This window comes from Phoca vitulina, unplaced genomic scaffold (genome assembly GCF_004348235.1).
Source record: "Phoca vitulina isolate PV1807 unplaced genomic scaffold, GSC_HSeal_1.0 scaffold2, whole genome shotgun sequence".
Classification (NCBI taxonomy): Eukaryota; Metazoa; Chordata; class Mammalia; order Carnivora; family Phocidae; genus Phoca; species Phoca vitulina.
This window is the reverse complement of record NW_022589705.1, coordinates 11,610,717-11,633,482: the sequence shown is the minus strand read 5'-3', so window position 1 is coordinate 11,633,482 and position 22,766 is coordinate 11,610,717. Positions and strand designations below refer to the sequence as shown.

Below are 22,766 nucleotides of genomic sequence, written 5' to 3'. Positions count from 1 at the left end.
CACTAAGAACACATACATCCTAGGGGTGCCTGGGTGGCTCAGTTCGTTGAGCTTCCATCTCTTGATTTTGGCTCAGGTCGTGATCTCATGGGTTCTAGCCCAGGAGGGGCTCCACACTCAGCTGGGAGTCTGCTTGAGATTTTCTCCCTCTACCTCTCCTCCCCCCCAATGTGTTCTCTCTCTGAAATAAATCTTTTTTTTTTTAAGATTTTATTTATTTATTTGACAGAGAGAAACACAGCAAGAGAGGGAACACAAGCAGAGGGAGTAGGAGAGGGAGAAGCAGGCTCCCCGCTGAGCAGGGAGCCCCATGTGGGGCTCAATCCCAGGACCCTGGGATCATGACCTGAGCCGAAGGCAGATGCTTAACAACTGAGCCACCCAGGCGTCCCAAGGTGAGGTTATTTCTATAGAATGACAGGGGCTGGCTGTCAGTTGAGCATCTGCCTACGGCTCGGGTCATGATCCCAGAGTCCTGGGATCGAGCCCCACATTGGGCTCCCTCCCTGCCACTCCCCCTGCTTGTACTCTCACACTCTCTCACTCTCTCTCTGGCAAATAAATAAAATATTAAAAAAAAAAAAAAAAAAGAACGAACCTCACCTTTTACTTTCCTAAGAAAATCAAAAACTATTCAGCCTGGGCTTTCTTGCCTTTCCCTTTTGGTTTCTTCAGTTTTCTCTTTATTTTCACCCATTGTCTTTCTTTTCTTCCCATGTTAGAGGAATAATTATCCTTCTGTTTTAAGGCCAAGCCCCCTACACTTACACAAAACAGTAGAGGGAACAGCAGGTACAAAGGCCTGGAAGCTTGAAAGAGCAGAGGTGGTGGGGAAAATACAGATTTTCCTTTATGGACAAGTAGGCTGTTGAGTTAAACGGGCCTGGTTTGAAAGCTAGTGCCGCGACTTCCTGCCTAAATGACCTTGAGTTAACTTTTCTCCTTGCGCTTCATCTTTCTTATCTATAAACCTCCTGGGGTTGCTGTGAGATTGAATAGCATGTGGTAAGCTGACAGCAAATGGCAGCTGTTGCTGTTACGGCGGGAACAGGAGTAGAGCGATAGCAGGAGTCCATTTCAGAACACGTATTTGTTCACAGTTCTGTCTCTGGTACTGACTAAACCACAGGCCCTACAAGGTTAGGAACACCGTCGTCCTCGTCTTCGTATCTCGGACACCTAGCACACAACCCGCACACCAAAAATAAACATGTATTATGTGCTGAATGAATGAGTAGTGAAGCTTCGATTTATGTTGATTAAATTGATATGTAATTTCACTTTTTTTTTAAATTTAAGTTTCTGTGGATAATTAAAAGCTTCTAGAGATTTTCAGATCACATTGTTAGAAGTTTGTTTTCTTCATGTTTCCAAATACTGGCTTTTAATCTATCGCTTCTGCATTAGAGACCTGAGTGAAAGAGTGTGTATGCTTTTTTGACCTGTCATCAGTAGTAATTGTTTCTCTTTTTTTTTTTCCCCCATTCAGGGAAGTGGTGCAAGCAAACTGTGTTCACTGGAGGAAGAAGTTCTCATTTATGTGCAAAATGAGTGCAAGTGCCGCCACAGGCATCCTGGATCCTTGTATCTACAGAGTATCTGTGAGGAAGGTATAAAAGTAGCTGATTACGTCTCCCCTTTCAGAAACCATAATTAGTTCCATAGTCACTGACTCACTTTATTTAGCTCTACTTCATCGTTAGAAGTGTTATATGTAATGCCACTTCACACTTGCAGCAATAATTTGAATTACTGTGACAAATAGGACTTAAGAAAATGTGAAGTCATAAACTATTACTCAAGAACCTTATCTCACTATCACTACCTTTAAGTATTGACCCTATTTGTATTATTTGGGGGGGGGCTCTATCTATCTTTATCCGGCCATTCATTAAATTTCTCATTGTTAGGCATTATTTTAGGGACCTTACATATATTATGTCTAACAACAACCATGAAAATGGGTGTTATTTTTTGGCAATTTCAGGAAAACTGAGGTTTAGAGAAGTTATCACTTGCCCAAATTCACATAGCTAGGAAATGGCAAAGTGGGGACTCACACGAATCTTTCTAATTCCAAGGCCCTGTTTTGTTTTTTATATCATTTCCTTTCCACGTTAGGTTGAGGCATGTTCCCAGTAATCTACAAAGATGGTAATCTCAGGTGATCAACTTAATATATATAGAAATACGTGATCCTACTTTTTTGGGGGTGAAAAAGAGGAAATCCATTTGTCACCACTATAGGTGAATGAAACTATTGCCTTTAAATGTAACCTGTATGTTACATCTTATATACATTTTTTTAAAGATTTTATTTATTTATTTGACACAGAGAGAGAGAGCACAAGCAGGGGTGCGGCAGGCAGAAGGAGAGGGAGAAGCATATTCCCTGCTGAGCAGGGAGCCCGACATGGGGCTCGATCCCAGGACCCTGAGATCATGACCTGAGCCAAAGGCAGATGCTTAACGACTGAGCCATCCAGGCGCCCCTCTATCTTATATACATTTTTTTAAATAACCAATATAATACATATACGTGTTCAAAGATTAAGGGAAGGACTTAAAATGAAAAGCAGGAGTCCCTTGCCTTGTTCTTTTCCATTCCAGTCTTGTGTTCTTCTTTATCAGATAAGAAGTTGTATTTTTAACTTTCTTTCTCTGCTTTTTGAGTGAATGGATAGCACTATGTTGTGTGTGGCTATATTTTGTTATATTGATTCATCTACTCAGCTAAGATATAACATAAATACATATATACATTTTATAGGTTTTAAACCTTTAATGAAAATAGACCTCTAAAACAGTCTAACTTGGAGCAGCAATAATTGCATCAAGGGGACACCTGGGTGACTCAGTCGGTTAAGCGTCTACCTTCAGCTCAAGTCATGATCCCAGGGTCCTGGAATCGAGTCCTGCATCAGGCTCCTTGCTCAGCAAGGAGCCTGCTTCTCCTTCTGCCTGCCACTCCCCCTGCTTGTGCTCTCTCTCTCTTTCTCTCGTTGTGTCTCTCTCTGACAAATAAATAAATTTTTTAAATCTTTAAAAAAATAATAATTGCATTAAATCTTCCCTAAAGGAAGGATAGTGCCGTGAACGTGTGTATGTCATCATAGTGACCTATGTTTGAGTCCCAGATATGCTGCTTATTAACTGTAAGACCTTAGGCAGTTCTCCTGACTTTCTAAAACTCAGTTTCTTCATCCAAGCTAAGAGTATGATAATTGCTTTCTCTAGAAGTTTTGAGGATTAACTGATATAATAAAGCATCCTACCTTCTCTTTCTACTTTAATTGCTGCTGTGGCTTTTATATTGAAACCTTTACTAAATGGAGTTCTAGTCATAATTTTCTAAAGATGACCAGTCTTTGAATTTTAATAAAAAGAAAACATATAACCAGTTTAGAGTAAAGCATAACTGCTAATTAAATACACTGAGTCGGTGTGCCTGGGTGGCTCGGTTGTTAAGCGTCTGCCTTCGGCTCAGGTCATGATCACAGGGTCCTGGGATCGAGCCCTGCATCGGGCTCCCTGCTCCGCGGGAAGCCTGCTTCTCCCTCTCCCACTCCCCCTGCTTGTGTTCCCTCTCTCGCTGTGTCTCTCTCTGTCAAATAAATAAAATCTTTAAAATAAATAAATAAATACACTGAGTCTATTACAAAAAAAACTAATTATTTTGTAATTTAAGGTAGGACTTGTTCATGTGAAATAAACCAGTTCCTCAGGTTGTGATGGTTTGGTGTATTAGTTACAGCATATACAATAAGCTGCTGAAGCAGATACCCAAATATACAATGACTTAAACAGGACAGAAGTTTATGTCTCTCGTGGGTAACAGCCAAGGGGTCCAGGGCTGGTAGAGCAGCTCTGTCATCTTCACCATATGATGCCCATCTTTAGATCCAAGGGAGTTACTCCAGTCTTGTTATCTTTCAGCCATTGAGAAAAGAGAAAAGGCCACATGAGAATAAAAGTAAGAACCCATAAAGAAAAATTAGTAAACTCATCTATACAAACATTTTCTGCATTGCAAAAAAATACCTTAAGCAAAGCTATAAATTAAGGGAAAACATCTGCAAACCATGTCAGAGGACTAATTTCCCTGGTATGGAAAGAGCTCCTTCAAATAAATCAAGAAGAAAAGATCAATAACCCTTTAGAAAAATAGGCAAGCAACAGAATATTTATTTCACAAAACAAAATATAAATAGCTTCCAAACCTATAAAAAATTACTCAGTCTCATGTATGTTAAAACTACAAATAAGGCACCATTTTTTACCTATAAATTTAACAAAGATCAAAAAGTTTGATAATGCACTCTGTTGCCTAGGACACAGGGAAGCAGTCCATCGCCTGTCAACAAATATGTGAGTTCCTGCAAAGTGCCAGCTACTATTCTAGGCCCTGAAAGGACAGTGGTGAACTGCAATAAGTTCCTGCCCTCAAGGACTCTCTTTTCTGGTTGGAGCTGGGGGGAAGAGTGATAGAAAAGATAGAGAGTAAGCATGTAACCAAATAAAATTGTTTTAGATGGTAAGTGTTGTATATAAAATTCAATGAGATAATAGAGAATAACTCAGGGAGAGGAAATCATTTCAGAAAATTAGGGGAGACTTCTCTGAAAGGTAACATTTGAATAGGAGGCACTCATGTAAAGATCTAGGGAAAGACCATTCTAAAGCAGTAGGACCTTGTATTAACTAATACAAAGTTCTCCAGAGAAACAGAATCAATAGATTGGAGAGGTAGCTATATAGATACAGATTTATTATAAGGAATTGGCGACAATTATGGAGGCCAAGAACTCCCACGATCTGCCATCTGCAAGCTGGAGACCCTAGAATGCTGGTGGTGTAATTCCAGTCTTCAGACCAAAGGCCTGAGAACCAGGAAACCAATGGTGTAAGTTCAGGTCAAAGCCGTTAATTAGGAGTGCTGATGGTGTAAGTCCTAGTTTGAAAGCAGGAGAAAACTGATGTCCCAATTCAAACAGGTAAAGAGAGCGAATTTAACCTTCCTCAGCCTGTTTCTTCTATTCAAACCCTCAACAGATTGGATGATGCCCACCCACACTGAAGAAAGCAATCTGCTTTCCTCAGTTGACTGATTAAAATGTTAATCTCATCCAGAAACACCCTCACAGACATAGCCAGAAATAGTGTTTAATCATATATCTGGGCACCCCATGACCCAGCAAGTTGGTACATGAAAGTAACCATCCCATACCTGAAAGTAAAAAGGCCCTGTGTTAGTTTCCTAGAGCTGCTATATTGAAGTTCCATAAACTGGGTGGCTTAAAACAACACAAAGGTATTGTCTTATAGTTCTGGAGGTCAGAAGTCAAAATCAAGGTGTCAGCAGGGCCATGCTCTAAAGGCTCCAGAAACTGTTCCATGCCTTTCTCCTAACTTTTGGTAGCTCCAGGCATTCCTTGGCTTGTAGATGAATCACTCCAGTTACATGGCTGTCTTCTCCCTTTGTGTCTTCACATCATCTTCCCACTGTGTGTGTCTGTGACTATGTTCAAATCTCCTTTTTTTTTAATGAGGGTTCCAGTCATGTTGGATTAGGACCTCATTCTAACTAGATTACCTATGTATTTCCAAATAAGATCACATCCCAAGGTACTGGCGGTTAGGACTTCAACATATCTTGGGGGGTGGGAGGAGAAATGCACAATGCAATCCATAACAGACCCTAAGATTATAATAAACCTGGGGATTTATGCTTCGGAAATTAATGGACCAGCTTATTAAACACCACCCATCCCTCTGAGAACAACCTGAAAAGTTAGACAAAATATAAAAAACAGCTGCTTGAAGGTATCAGAAGCTGCCAAGGCAGTAAGGACTTAAGAAGCTTAGAATCATAGACAAGGGAAGCATAAAGAGATGAGCCTAACATTTAGCATTGCTTTTTCCCTCAAAGCATTTGCTAAGTTGCAAGCAGTGGTTAAGAAGCTGAGCTGAAAGCAATGACTGAGAAGAGGCTAGCTGAGATCCCAGCAATTTTACAAGACTAAAGGGACAAAAACTGGAGTCCAGGACCCATCAGCATGAAGGGCCTTGGTAAATACCCCAGACTTTTCATTGGGACTCCCTAAGAGTTTCAATCTAGAAAGAGTATGGTGGGTATAGATCAGCCTGTATAAAGATTGAAACTCAGCTTCTAATCCTGCTTAGATGAAAGTGATCTGCCCCTGTCAGAATTTGCCAGAAACAAATGTGTATCTTCTCTGAAGGAAAATAACACTATTCTGAGCCTCAAATTACTTCTTCAAATTATCATGCACAAAAATTACCAAGTATACCAAGAGACATGACTGCATGACCAAATATCAAAAGGAAAATAGATAATGAAAACAGACTCATGGAAGATACAGGTTTTGGGAAGATCAGAGACAAACATTTACTGTAACTATAATGAATGAACAATATGGGTGCGTTTTATTAGAGAACTAGAAACTATAAAGATAAAAGCAAATTGAATTCTAGAACTGAGAAATGAAATAACTAAAATTTAAGGCTAAGTAGACAAGGGGCACCTGACTGGCTTGGTTTGTAGAGCATGGGACTCTTGATCTTGGGATTGTGAGTTCAAGCCCCATGTTGCGTGTAGAGATTACTTAAAAAAAAAAAAAAAAAAAACTTTAAAAAATAATAAGTAAGTAAATAAAGCTAAATAGATAAAAATAAATTTCAACAGACAGATTTAACAGCAGGCTTACCAAAACTGGAGAGAGGTTTGGTAAACTGGAAAATAAGACAAAAGAAAATATCCAGACAAAATCACAGAAAGAAAGTAGAAAATTTAAAAAAGAATGTAAGACATGAGAAACAGTATAAAGGTCTAACATATATGTAAATGGAGCCCTAGAGGGAGAGGAAAGGTATTGTGGCTGAGAATCTTCTAAAACTGATGAAAAACATCAAGCCACAGATTCAAAAGTATTGTAAACCCCATTTAGGTTAAACAACAAATCTGTCATGTTTAAATGACAGAAGACCAGCCTGGCTGGAAGATGGAGAAGAAGGAGAGGGAAAGCTCTTGGTGATGAGGATGGAGGCACTAGATCAGGCAGGGCCTTATAGGACATGGTAATGAGTTTGGATTTTATTCTAATTACAATTGGAATCCATTTGAGGATTTTACTAAGGAGAGAGATGATCTTCTAAGATCAGTTTTGCTGCTGTGTAGAGGATGCATTGCAGATAGACCACGTAGGTGGTGGGGATGGTTCAGGTGAGGAATGCTTGTATTGGCATGGAGCTATAACCGCAGAGACGGTATGATGTGGGATGTGTTTCTGGAGGTAGACCCCCACCAATGGATTGGATGTGGTAAATGAAGGGAAAAGAATTGAGAATAACTCTTAGACCCTTGCCTGAGCATATAGGAAGGTAATTGTGCTATTTATTGAAATGGCAAAAGCTCAGAGTGAAATAATTTTGGGGACCGATAAGCAGAAATCAGCAGGCCTGTTTTGGCCATGTTAAATTGGAGATGTCTATGAGATACCAAGTAGGAATGTCCATTAAAGATACCAGTCTGGCACTCAGGGGAGAAGTCAGACTAGAGACGGAGACATGAGAGTTACGAGCATAGTTTTTATTTAAAGCTACAGACCTGGGACGCCTGGTTGGCTTAGTCAGTTAAGTGTCCAACTCTTGGTTTCGGCTCAGGTCATGATCTCTGGGTTGTGAGATGGAGCACCGTGTCCTGCTCCACACTGAGAATGGAGGCTGCTTGGGATTCTCTCTCCCCTTCCCCCTGCTCGTTCTGTCTCTCTCTCAAAAAAAACAAAAAAACAAAACAAAACAAAAAAAAACCCTACAGACTTGAATGGGGAAAGTGTAGACATAGAAGACAAGAGGTCCTGAACCAAATCTTGGATCACTCTTAACACTCAGAAGGAGTATAAATTACTGTTAGCAGGAGAGGAGCAAGAATTCATATGTATCACTTCTTACATCCTTTTGGCCAGATCTTGGTCACACTGCCATAGCACAATACCATATTATTTCACTCATATGTGGAATTTAAGAAACAAAACAGATGGGCGCCTGGGTGGCTCAGTTGGTTGAGCGACTGCCTTCGGCTCAGGTCATGATCCTGGAGTCCCTGGATCGAGTCCCGCATCGGGCTCCCTGCTCGGCGAGGAGCCTGCTTCTCCCTCTAACCCTCCCCCCTCTCATGTACTCTCTCTCTCTCTCATTCTTGCTCTCTCAAATAAATAAATAAATCTTAAAAAAAAAAAAACAAAACAAAACAGATGAACATAGGGGAAGGGAAGGGAAAATAAAATAAGATGAAAACAGGGAGGCAAACCATAAGAGACTCTTAACTCTAGGGAACAAACTGAAGGTTGCTGAAGGGGAGGAGTTTGGGGGGATGGGATAACTAGGTGATGGGCATTAAGGAGGGCATTTGAAGTAATGAGCACTGGGTGTTGTATGCAACTGATGAAGCACTGAATTCTACCTCTGAAACTAATGAAACACTATATGTTACTTAAATTGAATTTAAATAAGAAATTTTTAAAAGATTTTATTTATTTGACAGAGAGAAACAGCAAGTGAGGGAACACAAGCAGGGAGAGTGGGAGAGGGAGAAGCAGGCTTCCCGCCGAGCAGGGAGCCCAGTGTGGGGCTAGATCCCAGGACCCTGTGATCATGACCTGAGCCAAAGGCAGACACTTAACAATTGAGCCACCCAGGCACCCCTAAATAAAAAAAATTTTTTAAAAAGAAAATGTTGTCATTATTTTGGGTAGCCATATACCCACCTAAAAATACAGTTTTCTATTACTTTGGAGAGCAGGGGAATGGATAGTTGGTGTGCAACTAGCGTTCTTTCTACAGAGGTTGAATACAGGAGTAGGTCCAGCAAACAAGAGTGAGAAGGAGCAGCCATTGAGGTAGGAGTAAAACCAGGCAATTGCAGCACCATTGAAGGTTAGAGAAAAAAAAAAATGATGTTGGAAAGGAGGTGGAGTGCCCAAGCCTGTCAGATGCTGTTGGGGGGTTAAGTAAGATGCAGACAGAGCCTTTGGGCTTTAGCAAAAATGGACATCATTGGTAATCTTAAGAACCATTGCAGAGGGAAAATGAGGACAAAAGCCTATTTGAAGTAGATCGACTAGAGAGTGGGATATAGCAAATTGAGAAGTCTTTCAAGGAGTTTAGCTGTAGAGGGGAGCAAAGAATTAGCTAGAAGAGACAAGAATCATCTGGAGAAAGTTTTGTTTTATTTAGTAAAGTGTGCTATTAAGGGATATGACAATAACCTAATAAAGAAGAATAATTCAATAATTCATAATAGGGTGGATTTAGTGGTATGGCCACGCCAGACATCAATGCGACAGGAAAGGGGAAGGGCAGCAAATATTCATGAATAATAGAGTTTACCATAGATTGCTGCCCATCTTATTTAAATTCACCACTTTTTTTTTTTTTTTTTTTGGCTGGGTACATGGTACATGTACATTGATGGTACATGACAAGGTAGAGCTCCCCAAGTCCCTCCCCTTATTCATGGGGTCTGGGATGGAAACTGTGTAGAGGTCAGGAAATTCTCAGTGTGTTGGGGGATGAGTTGGGGCAAGGACTCCCTAGCAGCTGAGGGCCTCTCTTCCTCTTGCTCTTGCTGGGGCTGATGGTCCAGGGGGCTCTTACTCCTTGGAGGCCATGTGGACCATAACGTCCACCACCTGGTTGCTGTAGCCAAATTCATTGTCATACCAGGAAATGAACTTGACAAAGTGGTCTTGGAGAGCAATGCCAGCATCACAGGTGGAAGAGTGGGGTGTCACTGTTAAAGTCGCAGGAGACAACCCGGTCCTCAGTGTAGCCCAGGATGCCCTTGAGGGGGCCCTCTGATGCCTGCTTCACCACCTTCTTAATGTCATCATATTTAGCAGCTTTCTCCAGGCAGCAGGTCAGATCCACGACTGTCACTTTGCAGGTGGAGACATGGAAGGCCATACCAGTGAGCTTCGCATTCAGCTCAAGGATGACCTTGCCTACAGCTTTAGCAGCACCAGTAGAAGCAGGGATGATGTTCTGGGCAGCCCCTCAGCCATCGTGCAACAGCTTCCCAGGGAGTCCTTCACAGACTTCTGGGTGGCAATGATGGCATGGAGTCATGAATCATGAGTCCCTCCATGATGGCAAAGTTGTCAAGGATAGGGCCAAGCAGTTGGTGGTGCAGGAGGCATCGCTGACAATCTTGAGGGAGTTGTCATACTTCTCATGGTTCACGCCCGTCACAAACATGGAAGCATCAGCAGCAGGGGCAGAGATGATGACCCTCTTGGCCCCACCCTTCAGGTGAGCCCCAGCCTTCTCCATGGTGGTGAAGACCCCAGTGGACTCCACAGCACACTCAGCACCAGCATCACCCCCTTTGATGTTTCACTCCTGGAAGATGGAGATGAGTTTTCCATAGATGACGAGTTTCTTGTTCTCAGCCTTGACTGTGCCATTGAATTTGCTGTGGGTGGAATCATCCTGAAACATGTAGACCATGTATTTGAGGTCAATGAAGGGGTCACTGATGGTGACAGTTATCTGTTTTGCCAGAGTTAAAAGCAGCCCTAGTGACCAGGCACCCAATAAAGCCAAATCCATTTACTCTGACCTTCACCACTGTGTCTCAGGGACACGGCTGGCACTGAACCATAAGATGTGGCTTCTGTCAAACAGGGAGAGCAGAGAGCTTAAATTCACCACTTTAAAGATGGAAATGGTATAAAAAAGAATGAACTCTTACCATTCATGACAACATGGATGGACCTAGAGGGTATTGTGCTAAGTGAAATGTCAGAGAAAGACAAATACCATATGATTTCACTTATATGTGGAATCTAAAAAAACAAAACAAACAAACAAAAGCCAGAAACAGAATCATAAGTACAGAGAACAACCTGGGGATTGCCAGAGGGGAGGGGGATGAGGTGAAGGGGATTAAGAGGTACAAACTTCCAGTTATAAGATAAATAAGTCACAGAGATGAAAAGTACAGCATAGGGAATATAGTTACTAATTTTGTAATCGTGTTGTATGGTGACAGATGGTGACTACACTTACCATGATGAGCATTGCATAATGTTTAGAATTGTCAGATCACTGTGTTGTACACCTAAAACTAATTTTTTAAAAGTGGGTAGGGAGAGGAGATTTTGACCCTAATTGTAATGGCAAACACACATACAGAGTGTATTGTGTGCTGGGCTTTGTTCTAAGTATTTTACACTTAATTCTCACAACTGTGCCGTGTCCTAAATCCAGAGATTTGGCAAATTAGTGTACAGTTATATATTTCAAATAAAATGATAAGATGCCTGTATATTATTTGTTATTATTTTTCACTTTTGCCAGTCTTGTTCACGTTAGTTAAGAGGGATTCTACTATACTAACTGGATCAGTATTATATGTGTTTATATATATATATTTATATTAATGTGGACAATATCATATAGTAGAAAAAAGTAAGATATAGAACAGTGTGTGTAGTATGGTACATTTGAGTAAAAGGCATCTTTTGGACTGTTCCTAAAAATTGGTAAGAGTAGCTGTCTCTGGGGTAGGTGTTTCAATTCTTCTTAAAATCTTTCTACAATGTCATTCATGTGCTTACTAAGTAAGTAATTTAACATTTCTTTGGTGATTTGGGTTCTAACAGTGTGTCTAGGATACTTTTTGGCAATTTCTTCTTCAGAATAGATTAAAAATTAGCTTGTCTTCTTACCATTTGCCTTTTTCAGATTTAAGTTAAATTCTCAATTAAAATTCTGATAATTTGGGGGATGGGGGTAGGGTCATCCAAATAGTTGAATTTAAGATCATTAGAAATTTACTATCAATATTTGCAAGCATGTAAAACTGTAAATACTTCAGGATTATTTGATGTATGTTTAATTTTAAATCTTTAATCATATGATATCCTTACAGTGTTTTTTATCTTTGGCAGGAATTGAAAGGTGGAAAAGCTTATGCAAAGGTAAGTAGATGTTCTTTTACTCTTTTGGAACTTTTAATATCACTCACCGCTATTTATAATCTTAAAAATCAAATGGTTTGCTCCTCTAATTGCTATTCAAGTAGGCTGTTTTTATTTTTTTAAGATTTTATTTGTTTATTTTAAAGAGTGCAAGCGGTGGGGTGGGGCGGGGAGGAGCTGAGGGAGAGGAACAAGCAGACTTCCCGCTGAGCACAGAGCTGGAAGCTGGGCTCCATCCTACAACCCAGAGATCATGACCTGAGATGAAATCAAGAGTCAGACGCTTAACCAGCTGAGCCACCCAGGCCCGCAAGTTGGCTGTCTTTAAATAAAGCAACTTGGAGATTGAAAAGTTGGATCCAGCAATAAATTATAGGCACATTGTTTCTAAAAGCTGATTATGGGATGTTATTCTTACATTTCTGCTTCCCTACTAGAAGATGATCTCTGGTTCCATTAAGCAATAGCATCTGTTAATTCAGTCTCCCCTGGGAAGTATTACCAATTCCACCTCCCCTCCCGCCCCCCCCCCCCAGTGGAATAGGACCTCTCCTCTGTGCTCTCTTAGCATTCTGTAGTACATGATCACTACTATCCTTTATACTTTTACTAGCTATATGGAATTACTAGTAATTAGTGTGCTCACCTTTTTGCTAAATAGAAGGAATTAGTAATACTGCCAGAAACGCATATACTCCTCTTTTATTTTCAGTCTCTGATGGTATCTCCATCAATTCAGTCATCTGAGCCAGGACACCAGCGTAACCATCAAGTCTGCCTAACTCCTTAAAAGCACTTGGTTGCAGTGTCAGTTAGGATGCTCTTTACTACAAGTAACAGAATACCCTCCTCACCTAGAGGTTGTTTTTTTGGTTTTTTTTTTAATTTCACAAAGCAAGTAGATATGAAACAGAGCTGCAGATGCGAGATAGAGCTGCTCCAGGATTAGTTAAGCCACTGACTGAAGGACATCATCAAGAACTCATGTTACTTTTCTCTTTTCATTCTTCCATTCTCTGTGTGATGACTTTATCCTTGCCTAGCTCTTCTCATGGTCACCAGGTGGATTTTTAGTCCACACATTCACATATGACAAAATCCAGCTGCTTCTCCACAAATGGCTTTCTTTGAGTGAGAAAACTTTTCCTAGTCAGCCCTCAGAGGATTTCCCCATGCCTTTCATTGGCCACAACTGGATCATATGCCCACTCCTACACCAGTCATGGGCAATAGGAATGGATTGCCATGGCTAGCTTAGACTAATCACAGTTTAACAATGAGCTAGAGGTTGGGCCACTTTCGTTTTTGCACATGGATGAGCTAAGGACACTTGAATAAAATCAGGGCTCTGCTAACAAGGAATATTAGAACATTGGATGATGGTGGGGAGGCAAAAAACAGGGTCTGCTGCAATTGACAAATCTTGATTTCTCCCTTCTCATTTAAAAACCATCCCTTCTCTCCATTCACAAGGCCAGTGCCATAGGTTATGCCTTCATTATTTCTTATTTAAAACCTGTACTGGCCTCCTATCTTTTATTCTCTGCCTCTGATTTCTCACTCCATCCATCCTTCATACTATTGCCATATGATCACTCTGAAATTGGAACATGATCATTCCTCCACTTTTAGTCCTTCAGCTATCTATTGCCCGTCAAGGAAAATGAAATGAAAAGTCTTTAACCCAGCATTTAGACCCATCTTGGACGCCATCTGTGAATGCTCACACTCACTTATTCTTATGCTTCAGACTTACTGCCCTCAGAAACTTCCTGGAGTGTACCGTGCTATTTTAGCCTCTTTGCCTTATGACTTGATATTTTCCCTGTTATGCATGCGCTTCCCCCCTTCCCTTGTCCTGTCAACTCATACAGCATTAGACACTCAGTTTAGTCATCCCTTCCTCTGAGAAATTTTCTTTTCTTTTCTGTCTTGTAACTGTGCCTTCTTCTATCCCAGCACTTAAACTTTTTTATAAGAATGTATTTTCTTTCTATCTTCTCTCATTTAAATATGAGCTCCTTGAGACTAGGAATGATTTACATTCCCAATGCCTAATGTTACCTGAAATGTAGATGCTCAGAATTATTTGCCAAATGAAGTAATATCTACCACAGATATAACTAGTAGCTATGTAGATACACCATTTTAACGAGACTGTTATCTCAGTAAAGCCAAAGAGAAAATCATAAGGAAATATGGACTCTCTGGTGCCTCACCAAGTCCCGATCTGTCCTGTTCATCACTGTTTTGCAGCATCCAGAACAGGGCCTGGCACATGAAAGGTGCTCAGTAAATGTTGACCTTCAGCCTGAAACATCACAGCCTTCATTGGTAACCTGCAGCCTAAAACATCACATTGACATACCCCACCTTTTAATATGCTTTCTTAATGGTGACTGACCAGATTGGTTTTTTTTTTTTTAATTATGCTTGGTGACACTGTAATACCAGCATTTTAACAGTGGATGGTAAGCCAATGGGCCAGTTTTTGCTCAACAAATATGTATTAACTGCCTACCGTATGGCAGCATTGTTCTTGGCGCTGTTACGTTCTTATGGAAGGTTGGAGGAGACAGACAGTAAACAAAATAAATATGAAATGTGTATGTATGTGATATGATGACAGCTACTAAGGAGAGGAACAAGGTAGGCAAGGGGTAAAGGCGGACAGGGTAGGGGAGGAAGGGAGGAGTCAGGGCATTAAGAATGGTCATGGAAGGCCTCTTAGGTGGTATTTGAACATAGACCTGAATGGAGTGAGGAGGAAAGCTACAAGAAGATCTAAGAATGTGTCAGGCAAAAGAACAATAAGTGTTAAAGGCCTTGAGGCGGTCTTGGCATGTTCGAGGAAAAGGACATTGTGGCCAGGAGAGTAAATTAGGAAGAGAATGGGGAAGTGAAGTTGACAAGGTGGTGGCCAAGGATGAAGGGACCATAGACAGTCAACATAGACAACTCTTTCAAGGAGTTTTGCTATAAAAGCAGAAAAGTGGTCCAACAGACTGGAGAGCGATGTGGGATGAGGTTTTCTTTTGTTCATTAAGATGGTAAAAACTCCGGCATGTTTGTGTGCTAATGGGAATGGTTCGACAGAGAAGGGAAACTTGAGAGTGCAGAAGAGAGGGAGGAATTCTTGAAGCAGTGAACTTGAGCAGGCAGGGGGAGAGTAGTTGGCCTCAGATCGGAGCACAGCCAGTTCACCCACAGCACACAGGGTGCAGCTGCAGGCAGGTGAGTGCATGTGGCCAGCAATAAGAGCTTCTGGAGGTTAAGTGCTCTTTTGATTGCTTTTAGCTTCTGAGTGAATTAGGAAGCAAGGCATCAGCAGAGAGTTTGGATGGAAAGGAGGTGCTAGAGGTTTAAAGGGAAGGGGTAATGTAGGAAATACAGCCTTCAGATGATGTGTAATCAAATAGCCCCATGAATCTTCACATGCTCATTGGTATGTGGCTTTGCCCTAGCTACATCCGGGCTTTTCTGCTGATCTGTCGGACCCCTAAAAGGCAGTAAGGCCAGAGTAACCCTGTGAAAATTAGGTAGATGTCACCCGTGGCTGATGTGTTCTGACTTATTATTGCGTTTAGGAATCATGGCCTTTCAACTGGTCTGTAAGTTCTTATTCTCCATCCTTTTTGTACCAGTTAAAAGCTACTAAAATAATGCTGCAGCCTTTAGTTAAAATCTTCATCTTAAATGCCTTCTTATGTGCCCAGTATGTGTCTTAAAATCTTAAAGCAGGCAGCTTAAAATCATATCAGTGTTTGAAACAGTACTTTTTATTAGGCATTCAGGGAGATGTGCTTAATTGCAAACTCAAAAACATTTTTTGTTGTTTTTAATAGAAGACTCCATATGCATTTAGTCATGTAGAATAGAACAGACTTAGTTTGTAAAAAAAAAAAAAAAAAAAATCGGGCATATTTCTTGTACCGCTTAGAAACGAGAAATAGGGGTTAAACAACATCAGAGGACAGAGCGCGGGACGATCTTCGGTAGCTGCAGAAAATGGGGACTGAACGTGGGTAGTAATGAGAAGGAGGAACAGGTTTGAGCTAAACTTTTGGAGAGCAGCATAGAAGGTTGTTGAGGTGCATAGCTTTGGGAAAGGGGAAAAGGTTTCATAAAAAGGGATTTAGCTTAAGTGTGATCAGCAAGGCAAATGTTGTGGAAGGTGGTGAAGGAGAAGTGGCTTATACCAAAGAAAACTTAAATCATTCTATTTCTTGCATGGAAAGTAAGAATTTAATAACCTGCAACTGTCTGTAGTCACCAGTGGTTAACTGGGAATGGAGCCAGAATCAGAATAGGGAGAAGAAAGTCTAATCAGTTTTCTTTATGAATATGCAAATGATCATGATTGGTCTGCTGCTATTTCCCACAGTGTGGGGTGAGTACCACTGCTACTTGCAATGATTTTAATTGTTTGATAAACATTATTTTTACTTTAACAGTTATGTATTTCAGTGTGTACAGAAGAAATATATATATTAAGCACATCAAATCTTTGATTTCAGAGATCGCATTGCTTAAGCCAAGAATAGAATAGGTAATACATTTTTACAAAAGAAGCGAGCCAATCTAAAGGCACACATTAAGCAAATAATAGAGTAGATATTGTTAAAATGGCCAAAATTGCAAATGACTGAACTTTGAGAAAACTTGTCTAGAACATGGATTGAATATTTATTTTAAGGAGAATATGATAGGAGCCTAGTAGATATTCTATTAATATAATTCCCTTTCTTTTCATAGCTGGGCTTTGCAGATCTAAACCTGGCAGAGTTTGCTGGATCAGGAAATACCACTCGTCGCTGTTTACTGGAAGGCTATGATACCAAAAATACAAGACAGGATAATTCCATTCTTAAAGTAAGCACGTTTTGAGATTTGCATGTCAACAAATGAGAATCTCTGCCTTTAAATAAGCATGGGTATATACAGCCAAGGGCAAGATGGGAAACGGTACTGAGATCATAAGCTGACCACACCACTGAAACACTCACTCACCATCAAGGGAGGCAAGCTACCCCAATCACAGAAGCAGTGAAAATTAACAAATGTTCACCTTCATGATCCTAAGGTGTTTCTGGGGCTGTGAACATTCAGGGAATAGTACATACAACTGCTATAGCATAAGGGCTCATTGAGAGTAAGGAGCATGATGAGTGAATACCTTAAAAATGTTAATCACTCCCAAAAAGTGACTTCCCAAGCAGCTGTGGTGGGCACAGAGAAGTCACTGGGCTTTCCTGTAACTAGTAAAGTGACAGGTGGAACTCACTTTAGGCATCTGGCCCTGTTGTTTCCAAGTACCATCAGCAGCCTCCTATTCTCGTGGCCACACTGCAGAGAGTTGCTGGGGTATTAAATGAGACCAGTTGAGAAAATGTTTGTAAAGTGCCTTGTACTTGGTAAGACTCACTGGACATACATTTTGCTGTATTTTAGTTAGGTTTCCCCATGATGGTAGCTTATCTAATGATAGGAAAGGAAAATAGGGCACCTGGGTGGCTCAGTTGGTTGAGCGACTGCCTTCGGCTCAGGTCATGATCCTGGAGTCCTGGATCGAGTCCCGCATCGGGCTCCCTGCTCGGCGGGGAGTCTGCTTCTCGCTCTGATCCTCCCCCCTCTCATGTGCTCTCTCTCTCTCTCTCATTCCCTCTCTCAAATAAATAAATAAAATCTTTAAAAAAAAAAAAGGAAAGGAAAATAATTCAGAATAAAAACTGGGTGGTCAGAAGTTAGTGGAGCAAAGAGTTATCCTATACCTACAGTTTTCAAACTTTGTTTTCAGTAAAATAACAAAAAATTTCAGAGCACTTGCATATACCTGTGTGACATAAACAGTGTTGGGTCGATGGGGTAGATTCCAGATAAAGAAGCTGAGACTCAGGTTAAGTGTCTCACTAAAGTCATTGGGGGCAGAGCAGAGGCCAGAATGCGAATCTTCTGCCATGTGGTCAGTGGTCTTTTCATGTTACCATACTGTCTAAGCGCCAGACTCAGAAGGAACAGACTGTGCTGTTCATTCTTAGACTGACCCCAAACAGGCCACTAAATTCAGTTTCTTCATATTTGCAGCATAAGAAGAGTGGTAATCCTTCTCTGAATTACAGTGTTTTCATTGGGAATTGAAATAACTGTCTAATTTCAGACTCCCCCATCCTCACCCCATTCCCTAGGGCCAGCTCCTAGAGTAGTTTCCTTCTGGCTCCCCATTGATCCTTTCACACCATCTCTCCCACTTGGTCCTACAAAGAACTTACTCTTTTTTTTTTTAAATTTTAGAGCACAAGAGCGTGCACGCACAAGTGGGGGGAGGGACAGAGAGAGAATCTCAAGCAGACTCCTCACTGAGCACAGAGCCCTGAGATCATGACCTGAGCTGAAACCAAGAGTCAGACACTCAACTGACTGAGCCACTCAGACACCCCATAACTTACTCTTTTGTAGATCACACCATTCAGCTCTCACACTCTCCCTGCCTGAGCTGTATCATCTCCTGGCCACCTAGTTACCTTCTCTCTCCTGCTCATCAGTGACTTGGCTCCTACCTCACAGTTTCTCTTTCCGTCTCTTCTGTCACCATGTTTTGGTGGCTTCACCATCTGGTGGGTGATCTGTCCTTGTGGACTGTCTTCTCTGTGCATTCTCTCCCTCTAGCTAATCTTTTATGTGCCTGAGGCCTCTCCGTTCCTTACACTACCCTTCTTCAGCAACCTTTTCTTTTTCTTCATCTCAGTTCCTCCCCCCAAACTCTAGACTTTTCTATCTCTAGAAACTTCACCACAGTATTCCCCTCTGCTACTACTGTCTCTTATGTTTCCAGTCCTCTTGGTCTCCTGCTCACTTAGCTGTCCTTCACCTTACTGTTCTCTCACTCTCTACCAGCCTCCACTTGCTTCCACTGCCCTCTTTATCCAGCTTAGATTCCAGAATCCACGATACTCCTATGCTTAAAAACACTTCTTGCTGCTTTGCCCATCTGTCCCCTGGCGAGTCCCTGACCCCAGTCAAATTCAGCTGACCTCTCTGGGCCTACACCCTAATTGCCGAACGTTGCTGGAGAAGATCACACCACCATATAGCTGCCGTTCCTACAGTCTTGCTCACCACCATCAAGCAACTGTACTTCCTTTGTAAGCGTCCTTTCCCAGTTTCCAAATACTCTATTTTATACCTTCTTTCTCCTCATATCTCCACACACCACCCTTGTTCTCAGCTAGTGGTCTTACTTTATCCTTAATGGAGAAAACAGAAGTCATTAAATTCAAATTCCCTCATCTTCCTGTTGCAGAATTTACAATTCTTCCTGTCTCTCCAGCCCTGTTAGCCCTTTTGCCCCCATTACAATGAAGGAAATGTCCCTCTCCCTGTCAGAAGTCACTCCTTCCTCTTTAAGTGCTAGAGTCCAAAGCTTGACTAATCAAGAGCTATGCAGCTTGGACTGTCCCTTCTCCTAATCATCTCTATCTCCAGTGAATCATCCTCATTAACATATGAAGAAACAGCTCTCATAGCTACTGTATTTAAAACAAACAAAAACCACTTCTCACCTCCTCCAACCACTGTCCGACTCTCTCTGTTCTGCTTCCCCACACAATGTCTTAAAAGCTGCATGTGCCATCTCCATCCCTTCTGAGACATTCAGGGTATTCAAGAGTGCTGTTTTGATATAGTTAGAAACCAGACTGTGGAGATCTATGAAAGAAGGGATAAGGATGCCTGCACAGCCGGCCTAGGTCCCATATTTAATACGTGTAGCACTCAGAGAGAAGAGGAACAGTAGCGGAGGCACTGGGGTGAAGAAATAAGAAAGAAATGAGGTTCTGTTAGGATACATGTCAGCCACTAGTAGAAAATATGCACGTATATAAATTTTTTCTTCCTCATAAAGACCATGAGTTTCAGTATTACGCAGTCCTAGTTTCAGATCTCAGCTCTACCCTTTATTAGCTACCTGATCTTGAAAATATCACTTCATCTCCTGAGCTTAAAAGGAAAGTATCAGGCTCTCCTAGGAGTTTTGAACACTAAATGAAATCATGCAGTCTACAACACTTAGCTTACGCCTGGCACATAATTCTCAAATCACGATTGCTGTTAATGTTGTCATTATTACTGCTATTACCATTATTATTCCCGGAAGAACATAACAAGATTCTATGGTTGAGTCTTAAAGAGACCGTGAACAAGTAGAGAAGAGCAGCATTTCAGAAAGCATTAGCAAAGCTTTAAATTCTGTTCTAAAGCTGGAAAAAGCCCAGAAGCATTCTGCTCTCACAAGCCACTGCAGCCCCCCCCCCCCCCCTTGAAGGGTCAACATGGCACGTTGGAGGGAAACATTCCAGATGCTTCAGCACCACAGGAATCTGGGAGGAAAGACATACAGGAGACCAGGCGAGCAGCACACACCCACGGGGCCATCACAGCACTGGCTCTCCATTTCCACCTTTCCCACGCCGATTTTTGCCATTACCAAGTTTTGAATGTTGAAAAATGGTCTGTGTAAAGCAGCAATTTAATACTGGATGTAACCCAATTCAGCAATCGCTTTATTGAATAATCTCTGAATAGGAAATACTGGCCTAGGTTCTGTGGAGGATGCATGGATTAGCAGAACATGGCTTCTCCTCTCAAGGGAACTTTTATAATCATATTTCTTTTTCTAATACCCAGGTTTTGATCAGTATGCAGCTGATGTCTGGTGACCCGTGTTTTAAAACGTAAGTTGATGCTCAGTAAATGAATTATTTATCTGAAAGTATAATAGTGATTTTTTTTTTGTCTAAATTTTTATATTCATAACTTGTAGTGTTTACGAGTGAAGGAACCGTTCTTTTCCTAGGAGACTGACCACATAGACATTACTATTAACCCTTTGCCAAACGAGCTCCCCACACTCTAAAATTATTTAAGCTGTAGATCTTTCATCATCTTCAAGTTTTGGGTGAAACTATACAATTAAATTTTTGAATTTGATATCTGTGGACTTAGTCATTTCTTCAACAAATACCTGTTAAGTGCCTTACCATGTGCTAGGCCCTATTCTAGACACTAGAGAAACAGCAGTGAAAAAAAAAAATAGACCAAGTCCCTGACCTCTTGGAGTGTATATTCTTAAGAGGAAAACAACAAGTAAGAAATTAATGTATAATATAAAGATGGCGATGAGTGCTTTGGAGAAAAATAATGCAGGGTAGGAGGGCATGGTGGGGAGAAAGTTTACTGTTCTATAGAGAGTAGTCAAGATGAAAGTCTTCCCTGGCAGAGATGGTATTTGAGCAGAGACCTGAAGGAAGTGGGGAGTGCACCATGCAGGTATTTGGAGAAAGAGCATTTGAGGTAGAGGAAACAGGGACAAAGCCCTTCAGGGAGGAGTGTGTTTGGTATGTCCACAGGGCTGCCAGGAGACCGGTATGTCTAGACCAGACAGAATGAGGAGAGGGGGATACGAAATGGGATCAGATGGTAAAGAGTCTCCTCGGCCGCTTATAACCTGAGATAAAAAGCTACTAGAGGGTTTAGAGCAGGGGAATAAAATTATCTGACTTATGGCTGCTAGGTAGAGAATAGACAATTTGTGGGAACGACGATGGGAGCAAGGGCAGAAATAGGTAGATGAGTTAGGAGGCTATTTCAGTAGTCCAAGGTTTAGGGCCTGAGTAACTCATTTATTGAAATGAGAGAGCCTCTAAGAGGAACAGGTTGGGGGCTGGGAGCTTGGGTGTTGGACATGTTACATTGGAGATCCCTATTTAACATCCAGCCAGGCACTTCAAGTAGGCAGTTGGATATGACACTACAGAGTTCAGTGGGGAGGCCCAGGCTGGAGATATAAATTTGGAAATCATGACATCTTCAGCACATAGAGAGTAGTTAAAGCCATGACATTTGATTAAATGACCCAGAGGGAGTGAGTATAAAAAGACTGAGGGGTGGGACAATCCAGTGTGTTAGAGACTGGGGAGACAGGGAAGAACCAGCAAAGGAACAACTGTGAGAGAGGAGGAAGAAACCAAAGGAGAGGACTGTCCTGAAAACCAAGTGAAGGACGTGTTTCAAAAAGGAGAGAGTAATCGGCTCTGTCCCACACCGTGGACGTGGATCACAGAAGATGAGGACTGAGAACTGACCTTTGGCTCTGCAGTACAGAGACCATTGGTACCTTTGACAAGCACTTCGGTAGAATGCTCTGAGCCTGCAGCCTTACTGGAGTGAGTCAAAGAGGGTTTGGGAGGAGAAAAATTGGAGACAATATAAACAATTCTTATGAGGAATTTTGCTGCAAAAATAGGAACAGAAAATGGAGTTACAAATAAAAAGAGGATACAGGGTCAAGGCAGGTCTTTGGGGTTGTTTTAAGATGGGAGATAGTTCAGTATATTTGTGTACTGATATGAATGGTTCAAGAGAGAAGGAGAGATGTGGTACAGAAGAGAAAAAGGACAGTTGCTAGACAGTGTCCTTGGATTGTCAAGAGGAATGAAGGCAGAGAATGTGGCTTCAGATTCAGGTATATGAAAAGTGGAAGCAAATAGAAGTTATTTTCAAATTGTTCCTGATTTCTTAGTGAAATAGGAAACAAGATGATCACTGAAGAGTGGGGATGGGAAAGATGGAGGTGGGGGTTTGAGGAAAGATGTGTAAAAGTCCTCTCAGAGCATAGGAGAGTGAATGGAATGGGCAAAGGCAATTCCTGAAGACAATTGAAAAAGAAAGTTAATTATATATTATTTAAAGATCTGAGAAAAAATATAT

At 41.3% G+C, this 22,766-nt stretch overlaps 1 protein-coding gene across 2 annotated transcripts in view; it reads left to right on the top strand.

Moving 5' to 3' along the window:
* Positions 1–22,766, top strand: part of FAM102B (family with sequence similarity 102 member B) — an 84,399-nt gene that overhangs the window by 39,839 nt on the left and 21,794 nt on the right. For both annotated transcript variants that reach the window (XM_032422226.1, XM_032422234.1), the window contains exons 2-5: positions 1,490–1,610; positions 11,973–12,002; positions 16,758–16,874; positions 20,685–20,731. In XM_032422226.1, the coding sequence (XP_032278117.1) occupies positions 1,490–1,610; positions 11,973–12,002; positions 16,758–16,874; positions 20,685–20,731 (315 nt within the window). The remainder of the gene's footprint in view (positions 1–1,489; positions 1,611–11,972; positions 12,003–16,757; positions 16,875–20,684; positions 20,732–22,766) is intronic.